Source organism: Mangifera indica, chromosome 1, assembly GCF_011075055.1.
Source record: "Mangifera indica cultivar Alphonso chromosome 1, CATAS_Mindica_2.1, whole genome shotgun sequence".
In the NCBI taxonomy this organism is placed as follows: Eukaryota; Viridiplantae; Streptophyta; class Magnoliopsida; order Sapindales; family Anacardiaceae; genus Mangifera; species Mangifera indica.
Genome location: NC_058137.1, coordinates 7,201,472 through 7,223,347, shown reverse-complemented (window position 1 = coordinate 7,223,347; position 21,876 = coordinate 7,201,472). Strand labels below are relative to the sequence as shown.

General features: G+C 33.2%; 2 protein-coding genes and 1 pseudogene across 3 annotated transcripts; 1 reads left to right on the top strand and 2 right to left on the bottom strand.

Moving 5' to 3' along the window:
• Positions 1 to 1,839: 1,839 nt before the first annotated feature.
• On the bottom strand, positions 1,840 to 6,317 carry LOC123227430 (probable protein phosphatase 2C 60). Of its 2 annotated transcripts, XM_044652234.1 has the most exons (6): positions 6,229 to 6,317; positions 5,909 to 5,980; positions 5,053 to 5,473; positions 4,548 to 4,915; positions 2,863 to 3,099; positions 1,840 to 2,502 (listed from the first exon to the last, which is right to left on the bottom strand). In XM_044652234.1, exons 3-6 carry the CDS (start codon positions 5,369 to 5,371, stop codon positions 2,218 to 2,220), a joined length of 1,209 nt encoding a protein of 402 aa, XP_044508169.1. In that variant the 5' UTR covers positions 5,372 to 5,473; positions 5,909 to 5,980; positions 6,229 to 6,317; the 3' UTR covers positions 1,840 to 2,217. The 2 variants fall into 2 exon arrangements, with proteins under 2 accessions (XP_044508169.1, XP_044508163.1); XM_044652228.1 differs by having other exon boundaries at positions 5,909 to 6,283.
• A 6,156-nt stretch (positions 6,318 to 12,473) lies between these two features.
• Positions 12,474 to 16,837, top strand: LOC123227985 (annotated as a pseudogene).
• Positions 16,838 to 18,080: 1,243 nt separating this feature from the next.
• Positions 18,081 to 21,470, bottom strand: LOC123214662 (aspartyl protease family protein 1-like). Its single transcript, XM_044634591.1, has 10 exons — positions 21,062 to 21,470; positions 20,834 to 20,969; positions 20,014 to 20,249; positions 19,666 to 19,890; positions 19,411 to 19,546; positions 19,262 to 19,335; positions 19,085 to 19,184; positions 18,927 to 18,984; positions 18,561 to 18,632; positions 18,081 to 18,485 (listed from the first exon to the last, which is right to left on the bottom strand). The coding sequence occupies exons 1-10, from the start codon at positions 21,355 to 21,357 to the stop codon at positions 18,277 to 18,279; spliced, it is 1,542 nt and encodes a 513-aa protein (XP_044490526.1). The 5' UTR covers positions 21,358 to 21,470; the 3' UTR covers positions 18,081 to 18,276.
• Positions 21,471 to 21,876: the final 406 nt, after the last annotated feature.

Sequence of the window (21,876 nt, the reverse complement as noted above, 5' to 3'; positions counted from 1 at the left end):
GTTTCGATCTCTTCTCTCCGATGACAATCTTTTCTCCTGTCATCGACTTTTTCTCTCCCTCCTGGTCTCTCCTGACAGTCTCTCTCCCTATCATCTTCGTTTGAGAGATGAAAATCATTCCTCTTCGTTGAAGATGAAGATGATAAGGGAAGGCGACAGAGAGACTAAGAGAGAGAGATAAGTTGACTGAGAGAGAGAATGCCAACGAACGAATATAGGAGATCGAAACCCTAAGGGAGAAATGATGATTTTTCAAACCTTGGGTGGAAGGTGGGAGAAAATTATTAGATTTTTAAACTTAAGAGAAGAAATATGATAAATTTTTAGTTTTTTAAAATATTTTTATTAAATGATAATTTTATTTCTAATATTAATTATAAAAATTAACACATAAATAAATATTTGAGATATTCAAATTTGACGGCTGGGAATTCGAAAAAACAGTAATCTTTGGATGGAAATAAATCATTTGGCCAAATGAAAACTCATAATTACAATATTGCAGTTTTACTGAAGAAAATTCATCATCATTGAGCAGCATTGAACAGTCATTCAAGGTTATGGTGAGGTACTGAAGAAGATGATTGATCAAAATAATGATAGGTATCCAGTTAAGTATCTTTTACTTAATGAATTAAAAGAGGCTTATGTTGTAGACTGAGAATTGACAAACGACTAAAACTTGTATGAGCTGACAAGTGGCATGGCTATCTTCTCTGCAGATTAGGGAGTTTGCATATTACTTGCGAAACAATACAAGGTTAAGAAAAATGAATCTTCTCTGCAGATTTTCTAGCTTTAAGACAAGAGTTAAAGCCACAAAACTGTAACTTTCATCATAACATAATTCTTTATTGAACCAATTCGAAAGTGTTGCAGCATTGGTTACTGGTTCAGATGAATCATGCATGTCCACTTGTTTCTTTGTGTGTCGGTGTAGAACTTGCAAGAATTGGGAATTGTGCTTCCGAAAGGCTATAACAAATTTTGCTGAAGTGATAGTTTAGGGGAGGCCAACTCAGGTGTGCTCTCTCTCTCTCTTTTGGGTTACCGTGAAAGTGCTTATAGTGTAGCGGTGTGTAGACCTGGAGAACTAAGCTCTGCCCATGTAGTTGAAAACTAACTATTAGCATTACAAATAGGTTAACAAAACGGTGTTAAGTGATTTTGGGTACTTGAGTTTTTCCTCTCAAAGAAGCAAGCTAAACATGTATCAGTTTTGATTTAACTTAACATAGCTAAAATGGACACTAACAGCCAGAGGAAGTAAAATTACTTCTGGGTATAGGCCAGCCCCCAAGCGCCCTAAATCCCAAATTACTTCTGGGTGTAAGTCACTTTGCTGTGGACAAGAACTCCTTAATCTAATGAGCTTCTTTTTTATTTCAACTCAAGTTTGACCACAGAGTTTTTCTAACAAAAACATTGAAGTGAAAGGTTTGCCCATAGACAGCCTCCAAATAAACCCTCGTTTTGTGTTTAAAAGCGGTGCGGTGTTGGGAAACTTCTTTCCATGTGGAAGTGTCTAATTGTGGATCTTTGCATTCCCTAGATAAATGAAAGAATTGAAATGCAAAATTCATAGACTAAAAGCTTGGAGCTGTGTCATATAGGGCACTATTGAAAAACCTTCCAAGAAGAGCTACAAATTAGTAGGACTAGTTGCTTGTTTGCCTCAACAATTCCATTAACATGAATGCATATGTCAATTCTAATCATTTCCCAGGTTCTCTGTGGTAAAATAATAAAAACAAAAGGACAATTCCCATTTTCAAACAGGTAAATGACATGGAAACTTTTAGGAGTCAGGCTCTGTACTATAAAGAAAGTGCAACAAAGTAAAAAAACCAGAAGGTACACAAGCTCTGATATTTCGGTGATGTTGTTTTGTAACCCACTTAATAATTTACAAATCCCAAAAGCTCCAAAGATTAAAAATATATATAATAAAATAAAGAAGACAAGTATGCGTAGGGAAGAAAGAATCTACAACGTCACTCTTTGCGGCAGAAGTAGCAACACCAACACCTCTTTTCCCTTGCTTGATTCTTTCTTCATTTCTTGATGATAGCGATATTAGAAAGTAATACAGATACAAGTAGTCTTACAAAGTTAACTTGTTTCATTCTACATCCAAAAATTATAAAAAAAAAAGTGCACCCTCTACCTCTTTTTGCAAAGTCTGCAGCTGGGTACAACAGTAAGAAAAAGGTTGGTTTATTGAGTGATGGTGTTATGTTGCTCCATGGGTGTGGGAGTGGCACAGGGGGCCAGTGTTTTAGCAGGCAGATTAACACCACCACCTCTCACAGATGAACAAGGCCCTTTCATTGAGCTAGATCTGCTCACTAAATGAGTATCAAGAAATACAACTATCACTGTAATGTCATCGTGGAAATGCCTGCGGACCCCTCGGTCTATCTTCTTCAAATCTGAGTATCTCATTTCTCTCTTTTTGGCAGCTTCCTGTAATGCAGCTTTCACAAGCCTCCTAGCAATTCCCTGATCAACAACACAACCATGCAGCATTTACTTAATATTTATAACATCACTTGCTAATTCCAATTCAATCACATCCCATAACTTTTGTTAGTAGTCAATGTATATGTAGACACAAACATGTAAACATCCAACCAAAAATATATTAGATAATTTTATCTTAATTAACATGCATCTCTATTCTTTCTTTATCAACATGCGGGTTACTTCTCCATGATATAATTGACAAGCGAATAGGCAAGATGTGAAGGGGCACTTGTATAGAGAATTAATATCCAACATCCAGGTCAAAGATTAATTTAATGTAAAGCATTAACTACTTCAAAATTTTCATGAAAATCAGTGCGACGGTAGGTATCTTACGTATCGTGGGTGATTCTGAACTATATCAACTGCTTCCTGATTGGTAAGATGCTCCCACAGTCCATCAGAAGCAAATATAACAAACTGATCGTGAGGTTGAAGTTCAAGCACAGAAATTGAAGGCTCTGAGCTTAAAATTGGCTTTTTAAAAGGTTCACGAAGGCGGAACTTTGCATACAAAGGTTCCTTGTTATATTCAGCCTTTTTCAAATATACATCACCAATAGATCTAGAAACCTGTAAGACAATAGACACAAGTAAATATCCAAACTCATAATCAATATGAACAATAGGACATGTTATATATAAAATTTGAGTATAAGTAGATGGAGTAATTTCAATATTATATCAAAAGTTTAATTCCATAATCAAATATATTATGCAAGTAATCTTCATCTCAAATTATCATCCCAATTTTCTGCCTCTTCAAGTATCAATCCAGGACAATCTCTGCATTAAATTCACTCTCTTAAATGCACTTCTAGTAACTTTTTCACCACAAAGGTCATAATAGCTTTTGTTTATCATCTTGGTTCTCAGTCTTATGACAAAAATATACTCACACCTTAAAATATTAGCGTTCAAAAGAAGGGAGATACCATAAATAAAAGACTGGTGAATGTATCAAAAATTAACACCTACAATCATTCTCAAATTATTCCTTGCTAATACAGGTCCTTAACCAAGAAAATTATAAGCTTGATACCCCTATGTTTTCTAATCATATACCCTTTTAAAGTCAGCAATTATTGAAACATGAATAATTCCTCAATTGCAAAAATTATCATCAAACTGTCCTTGTACGATTTATCAAGTTCTAAGGTTCCTCCTTTTGTAACTGAAAATTTTGATCCTGAATTGAAGTATAATATGGATAGGGATTCCATTGGTTGGTATGTTTTCCAGTATGGCTTATTAATCAATGGTACAGAAGGTCAAAGGAAAAGATCAGCAAAAAGTGAAGGAAATAAAAATTTGGTCAAGGTGGTTAAAACTTTTTAAACTAAAAGCTAAAGAAGCATAGCCTCTGCCCCCAAGTTTGGGTTTTGTCTTTTTTGGTATTAACCAAACGGTAAACTGGACAAATGCAGCCAGACCAATATTGAGATCCAGCTGCTGCCAATAGAGGGTTAGCAGAAAATAGGTTCACAACAAAAACCAATGATATTGACACATCATAATTTTTTCACTAAAAGCTTAAGACATAAACATCCTATGGAAAGCAAGCCCACCATTGCATACATAATCAGATAACTGAGCCAGCCTAAGCACTTACTCCTGCCCAATTTATTCATGGATTATTGTGATTAGGGTCTGTGAATATGCAGCAAGAAAACAACACAGCGAAACCCTTAGAACATGCTAACCTCTTAAGAATACCAAAGACCAAAACCACCCAGAACTATTTAGCCAACCCAGATTTAGATAATTAGATATCATATATAACTTTATTTTCAATTATAAGTGCAAAAGGGGTCGGGAAGCAAGCAGTGCACCACAACTAGATCCAGTCTAAAAGGTTTCAATTAGTTTTAGTTGAATATGCATGCTTTCAATAAATTTAGAGCAATCAAGCAATAAGATTTTAAAATAAAATCAGCCTGATAGAGTTGTAAAATATCTAAAATAAATGAGATTTTTGGGTTGACTTCATAGGATCATTGTTTCCCACACATAAAACTTACCTGTATGAGGCCCTTTACTCGCCACACATTGTGCTTCAAAACTACAATATGTGAGTCTTCTGGATGCAAAGAATGCATCTCTTGTCTGACTGACTCTATCCCCACATTATGCTCTGATGAAAGCTGGACAGCAAGAACTTCCCCAGTTGCCCTTACAAGCCTCCCCAGCACAGCACGAGAATCACCAAGGTTAGCGACATATAGGTTTCCACCACAGACCACACCAACCAGGCAGCAAGATCCAACAGCTGCTATCTGAGGCTTCGTAGGCCATTGTCTAGTAACAAGGGAGAAAAATCCATCCTCTGTGGCTTGATAAGCTTTACGTATTACATCCACAGACATGGATTGTTGCTCTGTTGTGAACCCTGTTAAAAAACCATGTCAAGGCCAAGAACTCAACTCCAACCTCCAAGCTATTAAAACATAAATATAACAGTTTTTGAATTCTCCAAAAGCAGATACATGCTTCATGTTTAAATTCCCTCAGGTCAATGTTTCTTACTCTTTAGATGCTGGAATAGGTGATCATTGATGAAACGTGAGGTCTCTGGCCCACCATGACCATCATATATACCAATGAAAGTACCAAAAGGACCAGATTCAAGAGTACTCAAGGGGCCAGACTCAACCTGGCTCTGGTCCTCTAGCAAATTGTTGGCCTGAACAACTGCCATAGAAAATTCACCATTCACATGCTGCCCTGTGTCTTTGTACCAAAGGAGCCCATCTTGCCGGCCTGCTGAATCCGAACTCGTGTGGACATATCGATCTGAGGTCGGTCTCCAGCAGGCCCTCAGGAAGTTCATCAATCTTGATAACATCCCTCATCTCACCCAGGCCAACAACATCCAATGCCTCCACATCCAGAAATGGATGCAATACAAAATTATAATATCACCTGAACCAATTCAACACACGCTTTCCTGCATAACAATCAATATCATGGTATAAATATTCCGTAAAACAAGCATCAGAAATGAAAATCATAACATACAACCCAACTGAATTAAAACAATAATGAAAACAATTAAGCTAATTTCCAGATAACAATCATACTAAATGATAAGAATCAATCAAAGTTGCTGAAATCTAAAACCCTTATGCAGTTGAACCAAAACAGAGAAATGATACAAGTCCCTTATGCAAGCTCTGACTTTGAAACTCTACAGTTAACAAAACAATAAAACCAACAAAATAAGTTCTGGCAGACACCGCAAGGGTCAAATTTATCTCTACATTCCACTGTTAATCCTACACTAAAATTCACTATCTATGCATGTGTAAATTAATATAAAACAAACAATAATCATATAAACAACAAATAGACAATAAAAGCAAAAACATGAAGTAAAGCTTACAACACAAATTGGGCTATCTGTACAATCTCTTTGTCCGGCTACTGAATCAAAGCGGGAGATGACGACGAAGATCTAAACGAAAGAGAGCAATACATGTGGAATTGAAACAGTTAGATCTATAGATCAATCAAATCAAAACTGTAAATAACAGGGGCGCCTTCTGCTCACTTCAGTTTTTGGGTTTTTCTTTTTTTTTTTAAATATATGTTTTAATAAATTGATATATTAAAACTACGTTTCTTCGAATTAAAATTGAACAAAAGATAGACGAGGAAGAAGAAGAAGATAAAGCTTAAAATGAATTAAAGAGTTGACAATACTGTGTGATTGAACGAACTGAAACTGTTCCTCTCTCTCTTCTTTCTTTTTCTCTGCCTTCGGCTTTGGTCTTATAAAGGAAAAACCCACAAGGCCATACCTCAGAGACGGCAACGTTTTTGCTTGACCGTGGGCTCCACAAACAAAGATAAAAATAAAAAGAGAAAAGGGCTATTTCTCAACCAAGTTCTTGTTGAAATTTAAAATCACATATGTAACAATTGAAAATTTTATGCTTTTACTTATAGTGTAACTTTTATTAACGTTTTCTTGTTAAAAAATGGGTAAAATAGTTATTTTACTGTTTATATTGAAAAGATATAAAATTCATTACTTCTTTCCCCCGCCCCCCTAAGGTTTTAAAAATTAATATTTTCTCTTTACCTAAAGTTTTCAAATTTTGAAAAGTAATATTTTCACTCCCAAACCTAGAGTTTTTATATTTTTCAAACTCAACCGCCCCTCGTAACTTTCAAAAACAGTAATTTCACATTCACTCTTTAACTTCATCTTTTAACGTCATCTCCGGACTCATTTTTCTCCTAATGCGATGACAAGTGGTGTGACGAAGAGACGAAGATCTCTTCGTTGCACTAGAGATATCTTTTTGTCATACCACCATGCGATGAAGAGATCTTCATCTCTTCGTTGCACCACCTATTGTCACATCAGGAGAAAGAGGAGACTGAAGACAATGTCGAAAGATGAAGTTGAAGAGTGAGAGTGAAACTGTTGTTTTTGGAAATTATGGGAGGTGATTTGAGTTTGAAAAATATGAAAACCCTATGTTTAGGGTGAAAATGTTACTTTTCAAAGTTTAAAACTTGAGGTAAGGGTGAAATGTTAATTTTTAAAACCTAGGGGAGTAATAAATTTTATATCTTTTTAATATAAATAGTAAAATGACCATTTTATCTCTCCTTTTAATATAAAAAGTTAACAGAAGTTGGATCATGGGTGGGGGTTTAGGTTTTTCAACTATCGCATGTGTGATTTTGAATTTCAATTAAAATTTGAGTAGAAAATATTCTTTTCCCAAATAAAAAAGTAAATATATTGTCCCACCCATGGTTTTGCCTAACACTTTTTCACCCTTACTTCATATAAATAATATTTTTTTAAAACCTAAATTTAAACCCTAAATAACATTGTAAGAAAAAAAAATAATTTTACCATAAATTATTTTTAAAAAAATAAAAAAATAACAGTTTTGTATTAAACAAAAATGTTTTAAACATGAAAAATCAACTTTTAAAAAGTTGTAATTTATATCTTTAATTTATGTGTTTGTTCAATTTTTGGGATGTAATGGGTAATTTTAAAATTATTGGAGACCAACTAATATTTCAAAAAATTTTAAAGAGACTCCTAATTTTTTTTAATTCTCAATAACCTCCCAAAAATTATGAAAAAGACTCTTAATATTTTTTTAAATTATAGTTTAATTTTTAATAAACGATTATATAATAAAGAAACTCTTATTTATAGATAGGAAGAGATGATGGAGTGCAGATGAAATGAAAGAGAATTAAAAATTTAATTATATAATTTAGATATTCAAAAGTGTATTTTTAATTTTTTCAATCCAAGATTATATAAATTTATTTTTAAAATAAAATAATAAAAATAAAATGGTAATTTTATTTTCTAATACTATTATTTCATCAACAAAGTTGGGAAAATGTAATTCACTCCAAATAAAATTACTTAATATTAATTAATATATGTTTATTTATTTATTTTTCATTAAGCTCCATAATTTCTCTACTATTATAGTTATTTCATCCGGTGAAAACCTTGTGTCCCCAAAAGTTTAATATAAAATAATAAAATTATATATACATATTTTTTGTATATAATTTTGATATACAGATAATATATTATTAAGAAATTAAATAATTTTAAATTAAAAATAAAATAATATTTAATCATATGATGACATATCATTTATATACTAAAATTATATATCAAACACATATATGTATAATATTGCTCATAAAAACACAAGTGTATTATCTCAAGGCCGAAACTCTTCAATTGTTTAAAATCTTATTTCAGATTCAGGTTTGAACTTAAAAAAAAAAAAAAATTATCTTTGCTAATTACTATTTTACCAGATTCATTTCACCTTAAACCTAATCTCACCCATTGAAATAATTATTTTTAACTGGTAAAAATTCTAAATTTTAATTAAAATTGTTGGCAAAATCCTCAATTAAGTTTTGAAAATTATCTCAAAGAAATATTTAATGAAGTCTCTTAAAATTTAATGAGGAAATTGTTTCTTAATATTAATAATTTTTATAAATGTATTTGATATAATATTTCTAAATTATATTCTAATTAAAACTATATAATCAGTAAAAATAAAGACTTTTATAGTTTTTAATTTTACAACAATTTTTAAAATTATATTCAAAAATAAAAAATGACTTATTTATTGTAAACTTATTTTAAGTGTGGATGAATTGTTTTAGGCTTGGATTCTACCCAAAGTCTAAAACTTAAAAATTGAAAAAATAACAGAATAGCTAACTCCGTTAAAAATTTTAACGGGGGCCTCTGGTTTCTTGTCTGATTGTAGGATTCATGTTTTGTTTGCAATTTTTGACATGGTTCGTTAATTTGATACCATATTACACAAAAATGATCGGGTAAGAGTTGAGTTTTTTTACGCTAATTCTAATTCAGATAGTGTTTGTAATTAGATCTATTTCGATTGACCTAAACTAATCTGAATATAACTTGAATATTAATTGATTAATTATGTTTACATCCTAATCTAAATTTTACAATTCACAGTCTTATAATTTCTCAAAATTCATTGCCCTGAATGCCTCATAGGATTTGTCATCTCAATCACTAAAACTTCCTCCTCCTTGGCCCACCGACAACATCAAATCTGTTATCGATTGATTTCTTTTGTCAAACCCTTTATAACCGGCGCCACATCTCTCTCCCATTTTGTTGACTAGCTCTTGCATGAGAAGATGTCTAAACGACTTAATATTCATTAGTAAGATGTGTTGTTGGACAAGATCCATCATTATCAAAGCTTTTATTGATAATTTTCGTGTCAGTTATATTGATTTCGTTTGTTTTGTTAATAATTTAATAATAGTCATTATCATATGAGACTATAATTAAGTACAAGATGACTGAATGAAAATTCTTGCCAAAATTGAAGTTGTTGAAGTTTATATATAACTATTTTTTCTGTTGACAATATAAAGAGTCGTTTTCACATCTTTTAACACGATATGACACATATCATATCAAATCGTATCGTGTTAAATATGTTGGACTATTCATAGTTTAGGTTATATTAGAATTGATTGTTTTTTTGTATAAATCTAATTTTTGTTTATTAAGTGTGAGACTCTATTATACTTTTCTCTCACAAGGACTAGGATGAGTTGGGTTCGGTTATAAACACTTATATAGTCAAATTTTACATTTCTCCTTTCTTAAAATTTGTTGTCAATGAGTCCTTCGATTTCAAAATTATAAGCACTTATAAGGTCTTCAAGGGGGGGGGTGGGGCGGCGTCCAGACGAAACATGGGCGGGGTCAAGACGAAACATAAAAACAAGATGAGCATAAATGTGCTGCACATGGCCTGAGAAGTTATAGATTTGAGTTGAGGGCTGATTTCAAAAGCGGGTTTACCGTTTGCTTTTTGCACCACAACTGTACCTAGTAATTCATTTCTTAGCCCATAGTATTACCAAGTGACAGTTATTTTGTGGATCTTTGTTGTGACAAAATCTTATGGTAAAAACTGTTACCACTATGGCTCTATTTGGGTTTTTCTTTTTATTTTCTCTGGTAAAGAGCAGAACTTATTGCTTTTATTTCTATTTTTTTAATAGGAACTAAGTAAAAATATAAACATATTGAGGGAGTTGGGTTTGGAATGGGTCGATTGACTCGTGGCAAAATCCAAATCCTTTTATTTTAGCATGGATTGCCTTGAAATAAAATTTATAGACCAAGTCGACATGATGAGTAAAAATTATTAAAAACATAAAAATTAATTAAAAATTAAAATATTATATAAATTATATAATAGTAAAAAACATAAATATCTATAAAATCCAATCAACATTTGACAAATAAATTTCTAATTTTAAAATAGAAAAAAAGATAATAGAAAATTTTCAGGCCACTCTATTTCTTAAAAAAAAATTAATTAAATCTATTATTTCGAAAAAAAGACTTGATTTGTATTTATGATAATATTTTTATAATGCTTGAATTTGAAAAAAAGAACAAGGTATTTATTTCAATGTTATTAAATATGTTATTTTATTTAAATAAGAGGAATTACATATTCCCACCCAAAGTTTGGTCTCAAAACCTTTTTCCACTCTTAATTATCATAAATAACACTTTTTCAGTTAAAATCGAACATAAATAACAAATTCTCACCCAAAAATAAATAATGTTAATGAAACAATAATATTAAGAAATAAATTTTCCATTTTATTCTTAATATTTTAAAATTATCATATAATCATATATTAATAAAAATTAAAATAAACATTTTTAATATTCAAATTATATAAAAGGCTCTTGTTGCAAATTAACATAAATCACCTATAAATTTACAAAAAACATTCTTCCCCAAGAGGTTTTGTAAAAATGTCTGTAAATTGGTGTTCAGTAGACACAAAATTTAAACAAATACCATCATTTTGAACATAATCTCGAATAAAATAATGTCTAATTTCAATATATTTGGTTCAAGAGTGTTGAATAAAATTTTTGAATAAACTAATAGCATTTGTGTTATTATGTAAAATTGGATTTTAGAGTAGCAAACTCCATAGTCCATTAGGGTTTATTTCATTAACAAGACTTGAGCACAATAACTCCCAACTGTAATGTACTCTACTTCTGTTGTGGATAAGGTTACGGAGTTTTGTTTTCATGAAAACTATTAAACTAATGCATAACTTAGACAATGACAATTATCACTAGTATTTTTTCTATTTACTTGGTTACCTATAAAATCAACATCCCAATAGCTCACTAGATCAAATGAAATTTCTTTAGGAAACCACAAACCTAAAGATTTAGTGTCAAACAAATATTTAAAGATTTTTTTAATGACTTTTGAATTGAATTTCTTAGGACATAATTGGAATTGTGAGTTGTGACACAAAACATACTCTAAACATAATATCAAATCTGCTAGTAGTTATTTATAAAAAAGAGTCAATCATATCTCTATACTTTTTTAAATCAACATTTGACCCACATTCATATTCGGTGAGTTTAATAGTTGAACTCATGAGTGTATTTGATGCTTGAGTTCCTTCATATCAAACTTTTTTAGTAAGTCTTTGATGTATAAAATTTGGTTGATAATTGTTTGATGTTAAGTTTAAGAAAGTATTTGAATTTTTTCATCATACTTATTTCAAACTCTTTGTTCATAAGGTTAGAAAATTCTTCACACTATTATAACAAAAAATGGTATCACCAACAAAAATTTGAACAAAGGAGGGCGTTTGGTTCAAGATATTTTAATATTATTATAATAATTTATTTTTTGTTACTAATATTTCTTTTTTTGATTTGTTAGTAACAAAAAATTTAGGTAATCTTTTATCACCAGTGGTGATGTAACAGAAAATATAAAAAGTAATTTAATTATCACATTTATTTTATGTATTGAAATATTAATAAGGTAATCTTGATTTTGTTATTATTCTATCATTACTTAATAGTTTTTTAGAAGAAAAATACCCTCATTTTTAATTAATATAACAAATAATATGAAAAATATTTTATAATAATTATATTAAAGAATATTTAAGCAAAATAATATCCTAGTATTATTTTATTATATCCAACTAAATATAATAATTATTTATATTTACTAATTTTTATTAAATATAACAATAATGTATACCTATTAATTTTTATGATAATATTTTATTTTTGTTACTAAAAAATTACTCAAACCAAATGTATCGTAAGAGTATGTCATTCTTTTTATGCTTGATGAATAACATGGTATTTACTTTTCCTATGCAAAAATATTTTTCATGTAAAAATTTATTTAATCGTTCATTACATATCAATGAGTTTATTTTAAATCATAAAAGGTTTTTGAAGTTTAAAAACATAGTTTGAGTAATCATGACCTTTAAACTATAGAGATTATTCAACATAAACTTCTTTCATAATAAATTGATTTAGAAAAACACTTTTGACATCCATTTAATATAAATTGAATATGCAAATACCATCCATTTATCATTTATGTGCATTGGATGGTTTAGCTACTTAGTTTATTCAGGTTAGAGATGAAATTATTTAGTTGGTTGCTCATATTCACTCTAGACTTTTACCTGATGATTATGAAAATGTAGACCAGGGATTGTTGGGTTAGGTAGTTTATGGCTAGAAGAAAGTAAGATACTTGTATGGGAAGTTTATGGTTAGGTTGGGCTATACTGATGAAGAGTGTTAGGACTTCATATAATGGTAGGGCACAAAACCAGTATACCACAAAAGCAAGATAAAGAGGAAGACACAAAAGTAAGGCAACAGCTGGACCACTATGAAAATGCAGACATGTGGGAAATAAAATCAAGGGTAGTTAGAGGAGAAAGGGGTATAAAAATAGAAGAAAAGAAGGTGAGAGGGGGGAGACATTTTTCAAGAAAAAGTAGGCAGCTTTGGCTAAGAAGGAGAGTACCTAGCCTCTCAAAAGCTAAGCCATTTGGGGAGAGGAGAAATTAGAAAAAGAAGCAGAGAAGGAGAGCCCAACCTCTCGAATGCTAGTGATGGAGCCCTAAGTTTAGAGTTTCTTTTAGTGTTTAGTTTCCTGGTTTTATCTTTTCTATTTAATTGGTTTGTAAGAGAAAACAGAGTTATATTCGGATTCCTGGATGTTATTTTCATTAGTGTCTTAGATACATTCTGAAATCTCAATTTATCGTTCTGTTTTAATACAACTTTCCTTGCAACTATTAATGTTTTATTGCTCTTGTATTTGCTTCCGTCTAGCCAATGTGACAACACCATATACATCAGTGTAGTAGCTTTCGAGCCGATTACCAAAACTTGACACCAAGTACCTATCAAATGGTATCAGAGCACCTTCCTAGATAGATTTGGAATTAGGAAAAATGGAGTCGGAAAACAAAAACATGGCAAATAAAAGTAGAGACATGAACAAAAACTTGAGAGAAATTTTTGAAGACGCTTTGTGGATTGCCCAAAAGTTGCGCCTTTCTTCTGCAAATAAACTGCAGGAGCATTTGTGAGAGCTTGGGCCGCCAACAACAGTCCAAAAAGAGGAAACTAGAAAAGAAACAGAGAGCAAGAAAGATGGGTCAATTGAAATAGGAGATTTTGACAGAGGGGCATCAATATCCAAGGATGATGAAGCAATCTTCGGAAAAATCAAGGTAGATCTAGTGGAAACAGTACATTTTGATAGGGGTTTTGCTAGTTCTGACAAGGTCCAGCCACTTGAATCAACTCCCATGCTCAACCTTCATGCTTTCTAGTCAAAAGAGATGAAAACCAGTGTTGAAAGCATGAAGAAAAGAAAGGAAAAGGTGGCTGCAGGTGGAAAGGAAAAAAAAAAAAGTGGGAATTAATAACCCTACCTGAATTACACCTAATTTAGAGACCCAACCCAAAAGTCCTATCACATAATTCAAACCCAAACCAATTTCAATATAAACCCAACTTAAGTTCCCACAAATCAAACCCAACGCAACTTTCATTTTTATTAATCACCTCATTAACCTAACCAAACCAAAATATATGATCCAAGCCCAAGTGTTTATTGTACTTTCACCCACCCTATTTTTGGTTGCTTTTCCACAAGCCTAACACATATTTTACATTTTAAAAAAACCACATCCCAGCCCAAAATCTTACTCCACAAAATCTCAAATTTAAAAACCCAAAATCCAATTGAAATAAACTTAGGAAATTGTTGCCCAAGCCACAAAATTTTCCCTACCTGCACCTTCTTTTCACCCCAACAACAACCAAATTTACATGGCCCAACTCAAACTGCCACAACCCAAATCCAGCTTACTTACAACCCACTAATCAAGCCCATAATTGGAACCCATCCCACTTATAATCACAATTACAACCCACAACCTCTCACACATGACCTCAAACCCATTAACTTATCTACCAATATCCAATCACCCCAAAACCATAATCTCTCTTCACATAACCTGTGGATTTCCTTTTTTTCACCATTCCAGTAGCTACATTTGAGCACTAGTAATTCCTTCCACCAACAACGACGACCACAACATAGTAACTTGTCAGTTGGACCTCCAAACGACAACCACCACAACTCTAGAAAATTATCAAATGTTGTCACAACTTTTGTGCTTATTAATTGTGAGAAGTTTTTTATCAAAAGGCATAACCTACTTCCCTTTGAAATCGCTCAAGAGAGTTTTGCAACAATGAAGGTGAAGTATCCTAGCTTTCACCTTGAGGACAAAGTGATTCTCGTTGGGCGGGGTATTGTTAGGACTTCATATAATGGCAGGGCACAAAACCAAGACACACCACAAAAGCAAGATAAAGAGGAAGACACAAAAGCAAGGCAGTTGTTGGACCACTGTGAAAATGCAGACACGTGGCAAATAAAATCAAGGGTAGTTAGAGGAGAAAGGGGTATAAAAATAGAAGAAAAGAAGGTGAGAGAAAGGAGACATTTTTCAGGAAAAAGTAGACAACTTCGACTGAGAAGGAGAGTACTTAGCCTCTCAAAAGCTAGGCCATTTGGGGAGGGGAGAAATCAGAAAAAGAAGCAGAGAAGGAGAAAAGCTAGTGATGGAGCCCTGAGCTTAGAGTTTCTTTTAGTGTTTAGTTTCCTGGTTTTATCTTTTCTTTTGAACTGGTTTGTAAGAGAAAATAGAGTTATATTCGGATTCCTGGATGTTATTTTCATTAGTATCTTAGATACATTCTGAAATCTCAATTTATCATTTTGTTTTAATACAACTTTCCTTGCAACTATTACTGTTTTATTGCTCTTGTATTTGCTTCCGTCTGGCCAATGTGACAGCACCATATACATCAGTGCAGTAGCTTCCGAGCCGATTACCAGAACTTGACACCAGGTACCTATCAAAGAGAGATTGAGAAACTGCTGGAGTTGAGAGCAGAGTTGGAGACTGAACTGGCAGCTTATAAAGAGGGCTGTGCACCAGGAGCCGTTGTTGCATTTCTGTTGTTAAAGGATATTTACACTACAAATAAGGCTGTTCAGGATTTTAGTAATGAGAAGAAGATAAGAATTGGGAAATTCTTTTTAATTGTGGTGTTGAGGTTACAGAGGAACCAATGGAAAGTTCAGTGATCTTCATTGGTGGCTGACATGTATTGGAACCATTTGGTATACAAAGGTGTCATTGAGACTGCAGAGGGTGCTCGTGAACACATCTTTGCTGTTATTGTTTTTGTTTTTTAGTCCCCAACTTGCTGTTATTAGTGCTAGGCAGATTATTAATGCAGAAGCAGTGGATTATGCCCAATTGTAGTTGGCTTGGGTTCAGAGTTCTAGCTGGCTTGCATTGCTAATCTTTCAGTTATTGCTAAATGTTATTATATCTGTGAGTATGTATATAGTGATTCCATCAGCTCTTTCTTGTGTCTTCAAGTTTGAACATCATTTCACTGTGTTTAGAGAGCAAAAGCTCCACTCCTGAAGATGGTTTCTTTTTCCTTGTAAACCTCATCTTATTGAGATGTCTGGTTTGAATCATCCTTAGAAAGTGCCATCCTTAAGATGGGCAGGTGTTATTTGGATGGAGAAGATTGCAAGAGGATTCGGCAACTCATGAGTGCATCACTTTTGTCAAAATCATGCATTTCCTTGCTAGCATTTCTAATCACAAACACTTTCTTGGGGGTATCTTATGATTTTGTGGCTCCAACCCTTGTATAAAGAAGTAGATTCAAAAGTTTTGGAAAAATGGCATGCTTCGACTGGTCCCCGAAGAAAGCGAAGAGCACTCTTTCTAAAATTAGGACAGTGGCGGTCTTCAGAGTCTGCTGATTAATCAAAGTATGTTTGACTTTCCCGGGATGAGAAGAATTGAATCACCCATCACCAGAACAAGTTCTTTCTGAGCAACCTCCAATTAGCAAAAGCTCACCTATACCCAAGCTGACCTTAGATTTTGCACAATATTACGTATTTGATTTGACAATATTTGCTCTGACAATACTATATTCATCATTTGCTCCACTTGTGGTCCCAGTTGCTGAAGTCTATTTTGGATACAGGTATGCAATTGATAAGTACAACTTTCTGTTTGTATATAGAGTTCAGGGTTTTCCGGCTGGCAGTGATGGAAGGTTGATGGATACTGTGTTATGTATCATGCGGTTCTGTATGGATTTATTCCTCCTATCAATGCTGCTGTTCTTTTCAGTCCAAGGAGGCTACAAGCCAGTTTTACTCGGGGATTGTTGGCGTTGTACAAACTGTTGCCTAATGATAATGTTAGTTCTCAACCTACTCTTATTGTAGGCATTCAATCTGTCAATAGCATTGTAGAAGTATCAATGATTATGAGATTTACAGGTGGCTCAATTGCTATTTAATACATATCATTTGTAATTTTTTTTCGTTGACCTGGTTCACCAATTAGTTTAACTTTAACATGTATGGGTAATACAAACAGAACTCTTTTTGTTTGGTAATGTGTAGTTGTACGTGTTCACCTAACACTTACTTATCTTTTGGCTTTTCCTCTTATAATGTGAAAGAACTTCCCAACTTGATTGCAGTTTCAATTGGTAATACGTAGCTCAAGTCTAACCATTTCCGTATGTCTGTATGATGAGAAGCTATTATATCTTCTGCAAACTTTAAAGTTTTTTTTTTTTTTTCTGCAAAGGGATGATATAGATTATAATTGATCGTTCATGGCCTGGATGGAACAAGACTTGTGTTATACTTTTTTGTTTGTGCCCTGTTAGGTTCTGTTTTCTAATGTTATCTTTCATTCCTCTCTTACCTAAATTTTTTCATATATTTGTCGTTTCGCATATTGTTTAATAAGGTACTAGATTTTTAGGCTGAAAATGGAGCCACATGTTGGAATTGAAGCCTCCCAAAACTGCCCAACGGGATAAGGTGGTTGAAATTGTGAAATTTGCTTAAGCCTGGGAGAGACCTCGTGTAAGGGTAGGTGGGGTCAAGGGGAAAAGAACAGGTACATAAGTAAACAGATGATTGGATAAAACTATCTTCAATTAAATTGAGCAGGTAGTCAAAGAAACTTATAGTCAATCCCTTAAGATTTTAAGCGTCGATTCTAAAAGATTTATTTCACCAGAAAAGCCCGGGCTGGATTAGTTCAACTACTAAGCCCAATTAGACAATTCAAAATGGAGCAATAAAAATCTTGGCTGTTTTCATCTGGTGTAAGCAACTATGCCCAATCAAGCGATTTTGGTCCCTTTAGTGCTTGCAGAAACGTTTCATGCTGCCTCAATGGATGATAAAAGCATGTGGAATCTCCAACAGAAAAGGTTCTGGTGTCATACTAATATCAGATCCCTCCCTCATCCAGTGCACTAGTTATAGGCTAATCATTGAATTTAAAGTTTATTTGCTCGGTGTGATTAGTTCAGTTCTAAAAAGACAATTTGACTTAGATGGAGTCTCCCATCAGAAAAACCAAAAAAAAAAAAAAATTACACCCTTTTCTTTGGTGGTCCCTCAGCTTAACTGCAAGCTTTAGACTTGCTGGGTTGTGCCTATTACATCACGCAACATCATCCATCAGGTGAAGTTATCTGGACTGGAGCCTTCAACTGTTAATTATACCAACAAAAAGGCTCTTCTAGACGGTCAACATTTCAGTTACGATAATTGAAATGTTGCCTCTCATAATATTGTATTACATGAAATAAGGATGGAACAGTAGCATATAATATATTATTATGTACACTATATCCATGGCCATGACTCAAAAATTTTGAGAAATATAAGATTCTCTATCAACATAGTATACAAGAGAATGACCCAAAACTCACTACCATAATAGCGCCAATAACAAGACAAATCTGAAGAGATATATATGGGTATGGTAAGGCAGCGATGCTTCTGAATTTTGTGAATGTTTTCTGGTCTCTTTATTTGAATCTGCACTAGAGTCGTCCCCCACTCCAGCCGCAACAGCTGGAGGCACAGAGGTGGCATGTGGTCTCTCTGGGAAATTATAAGAATCTTCAACGTCATAACCTGCATAAAAGGACAAAGGTTTTGGTTTTATCATGAATGAAAAACCATATATTTACGAATGAAAGAGATACTTACAATCGAACTTCTTCCAGCCCAAGACAAGTCTCTCTCGATCAAATACGACCCGGTAGCCAGTCATGAGGTGTTCTGTACAGAAATCAATAATGCCCAAATAAGCCAACAAAATCAGTTTCATTATAAGCTTATTTAAATTCCTTTTCAATTGAACAAGTCCACAGTAGTAAAACCAACCCAAAGGTTAATGGAATTATCAATGTCAATATAGGTTACGCAAAGCAACTAAGTACCTAAATTTATATTTTTAAAATGGCCATGAGACTTTACATCCCACTAGATGCAATAGTAATCACCAGCTTAAAAGATTACGAGGTAACCAATATATAAATTATAAATTATCAAATGCAATTTTATTAGACTTACGTCCAATTATATTCAATTCTGTGCTCTTGATAACAGCCAGACAATATACAAGCCCATCCTGCAAGAAGTTAACGTATTAGTTTTTGGGTAAACAAAAATAAGTGAAATAAGATGCGAAACAAGAATAAAAGGTGAAAAGGCTAGGATCAAAATACTACCTGAGTGTTGAGAGAAAATATTGCTTGATCGACAGCAAAGTTGCTTCCTCCTTTCATTCTCAAACTCATGTTGGGAACAAAACTGGTACTGGCATTAGGACTGTACATTACAGAGAAAAACATTATGGTTAATGTGGATAGAAACTTGAAAACAATATGAATAAGACTTAAAATGACCTTGCATCGTAGCAATATTCAAAGGGAATTTTTGGATCAGGAGGACGTCGTCTATCTTGTATCTGAGCATGGAACTGCAGGTGAGGTGTAAACTACTTAGTTCTGCACTGTATATAAGCAAAAGAAGACATTTAATGTCTATCGCTTACATTCTCTGAAAGCTTTGTATAAGTTGGGTCAACCAAATATGTAAAAGACGTCCCAGTATCAAAAAGAGCTGTCAAATCAACGTCAATCAAAGTTGTTCCCAACTGAATTTGAGTTACAGTAATGTTGTAAGTTGGGCTGCAAAGCATTTGCAAAGTTAATTAAATGATAAACTACATAAAAACTTCCATTGGATATAGATATAAGATCAAATTCAAAGACAAACAGCACTAAGTAAATGAGGAATTACCACTTACTGTGATGGGTTCACATTAAATGGAGTCTCTTCCTGGTCAGGACTACCCATGTCTCCAAAACTAATTCTTCCAATACCATCATGCCCAAAACACATGGAGAAAGAATTTGCAGTAAGACCATCCCTGGATAATATACTGGGAACTGATATCTTCTCCATACCAAGCCCAAATAAACCATTAGGAGCTGCAATGTCCAGAAAGGACCCACTCTGAACCTGTCCACAGCTGCAAAGTCCATAGAGCACTGTCATTTTAACCTAGAGAAGAATTTGAAAAGACCAAAGGACCATACAACCCAATGCAGTCTACTCAATAGACAAAGCTGAAAGAAAATGTAAAACAACTAACCCAAATGTAACAAATGCTGCAACAGATTCATGATTAGTATCTTGTCTTTTTAGGTGCAGAACATCCTCTACCAAAACACCAGAGGTAGAAGTCTGAGCCGAGACATAAGAAACTGAGTAAGGGCAATTGCTAATTGTTTCAGAGCATTGATTACGTTGTTCACACAAACTGTTATCACAGGTGACATTTTTGCTAGTTGATGACTGTTCAGGATTGAACATAGTGAGTGTAAAATCCTGTCACAATAAAATAAAACGTAGTTGAAAACCAATGAAGTCCATCAATCTAGACTACCAATTTTTCTTCACCTCATGCTTAATGCAGCATTACAGTTGTACCAGTTTAACATCCAAATTCAAATGATAAAAATATACATGCTCAATAATAATGTGCCTTCAACACTGTTTCTTAATTCCATTCTCTATAAAAGAAAAGATAACACTTATTTAGCTAGTTTGATTAGTCCAATTATTAGTTTTTTACTCTTTATAAACTGTCCACTGCACTTTTTTCTTATAATGTGCGACATTTCATTTGTAAAAAAAACTTCACATCCCTATAATGAGAATGGTTTTGATATAACATTGTAGATCACCGATTTTTTTGTTTTAGGCTACTAAAGGCCACTATCTTGGAATCATTACCAGGATTTCATGTTCTTATCAATTCCGATTATGAAACCAAAACATATTACGTTTACATCAAATTATGATGACAGTAATAAAAATCTGGCATGAAACCTTGATTTCTCACAACTATCTCCAATAAATCACATAAATGAACAGAAAAATTAAAAGATGAAATATGCAGATGAACTTACTGAAGCATAGTTAGAGTCCTGAGTGGGCGCACATCGGTTGCATTCACAAGGAACCCAAAACAAATCACTTCCAGTGTCAAGCGCCACCATAAACTTCACTCCAGGCGTCCCCAATTGAATCGTCGCGTAATGTAAGCTACAAATTTTGTATTAAAAAGAAAAAAACTAAATGAAGAATCTTTAAAAAGAAAATGCAATTAATTAAACAAAAACAAAAACTTTGCTTACAATCCTAATGAGCTGATTTGCAAAGTAGAGTTGCCATCAGAGAAAGAAAGTGGTGGCACGTTAGTTTCAGCGAGGTGACGACCACGTAGAAGTCGATCTTGGTGAGCCAAAAGGGCGTAGTATTCGAAGCTTCCTTTGGGCGGCCAATGAGATGAGTTAGATAAGTTCTGCATAGCGTCGGAGAAGCGGTGATGCATCTTGAAGCTGAAGACGAGGCCATTGATGCAGATTGGGCAGAAGAAGGCCGCCCAGATTAGGAGCAAGAAGAGAAAGAATTTCAAGAAACAACAAGGCATTTGATTGATTATTTAGATTTTAATGTACGAAATGGGGAAAGTTGAAGAAACCCTAGAATTAGATCTTAGTTTGTTAAAGTGGCTTCAGCCTTCAAGTTTGTTGGGGTGAGAGAGAGGTAACTGTACAGGCATGTGCAGTCAGTGGGGCCAGTTTTTGACAGTTGTTGAAGTCGTTGAAAAGGGCGGGATTTTTTCTACGCGTTTTGATTTTTTTGGTTATTTTTCTAAAAAGTTTGAATTTTTTATTTTAAATTTATAATTTTTCGCACAGGGTTAAGAGAAACCTTTTCATCCCAAGGTAAATCAGCACATCGCTCTTAATCCTTTTACTAGTTTAAAATTACTATATGGCCAATTGAGTATTCCCCACCCAAAAGATTGATATAAACCTAATTTCTCAGTTATTAATTATCAAAAACTTAAATACTCACTCATTTATAAAATTTTATTATTATTATTATTATTATTATAAAAGATAAAATTATTATTTATTAAAATAATTAAAAAAGCTTAAAAATT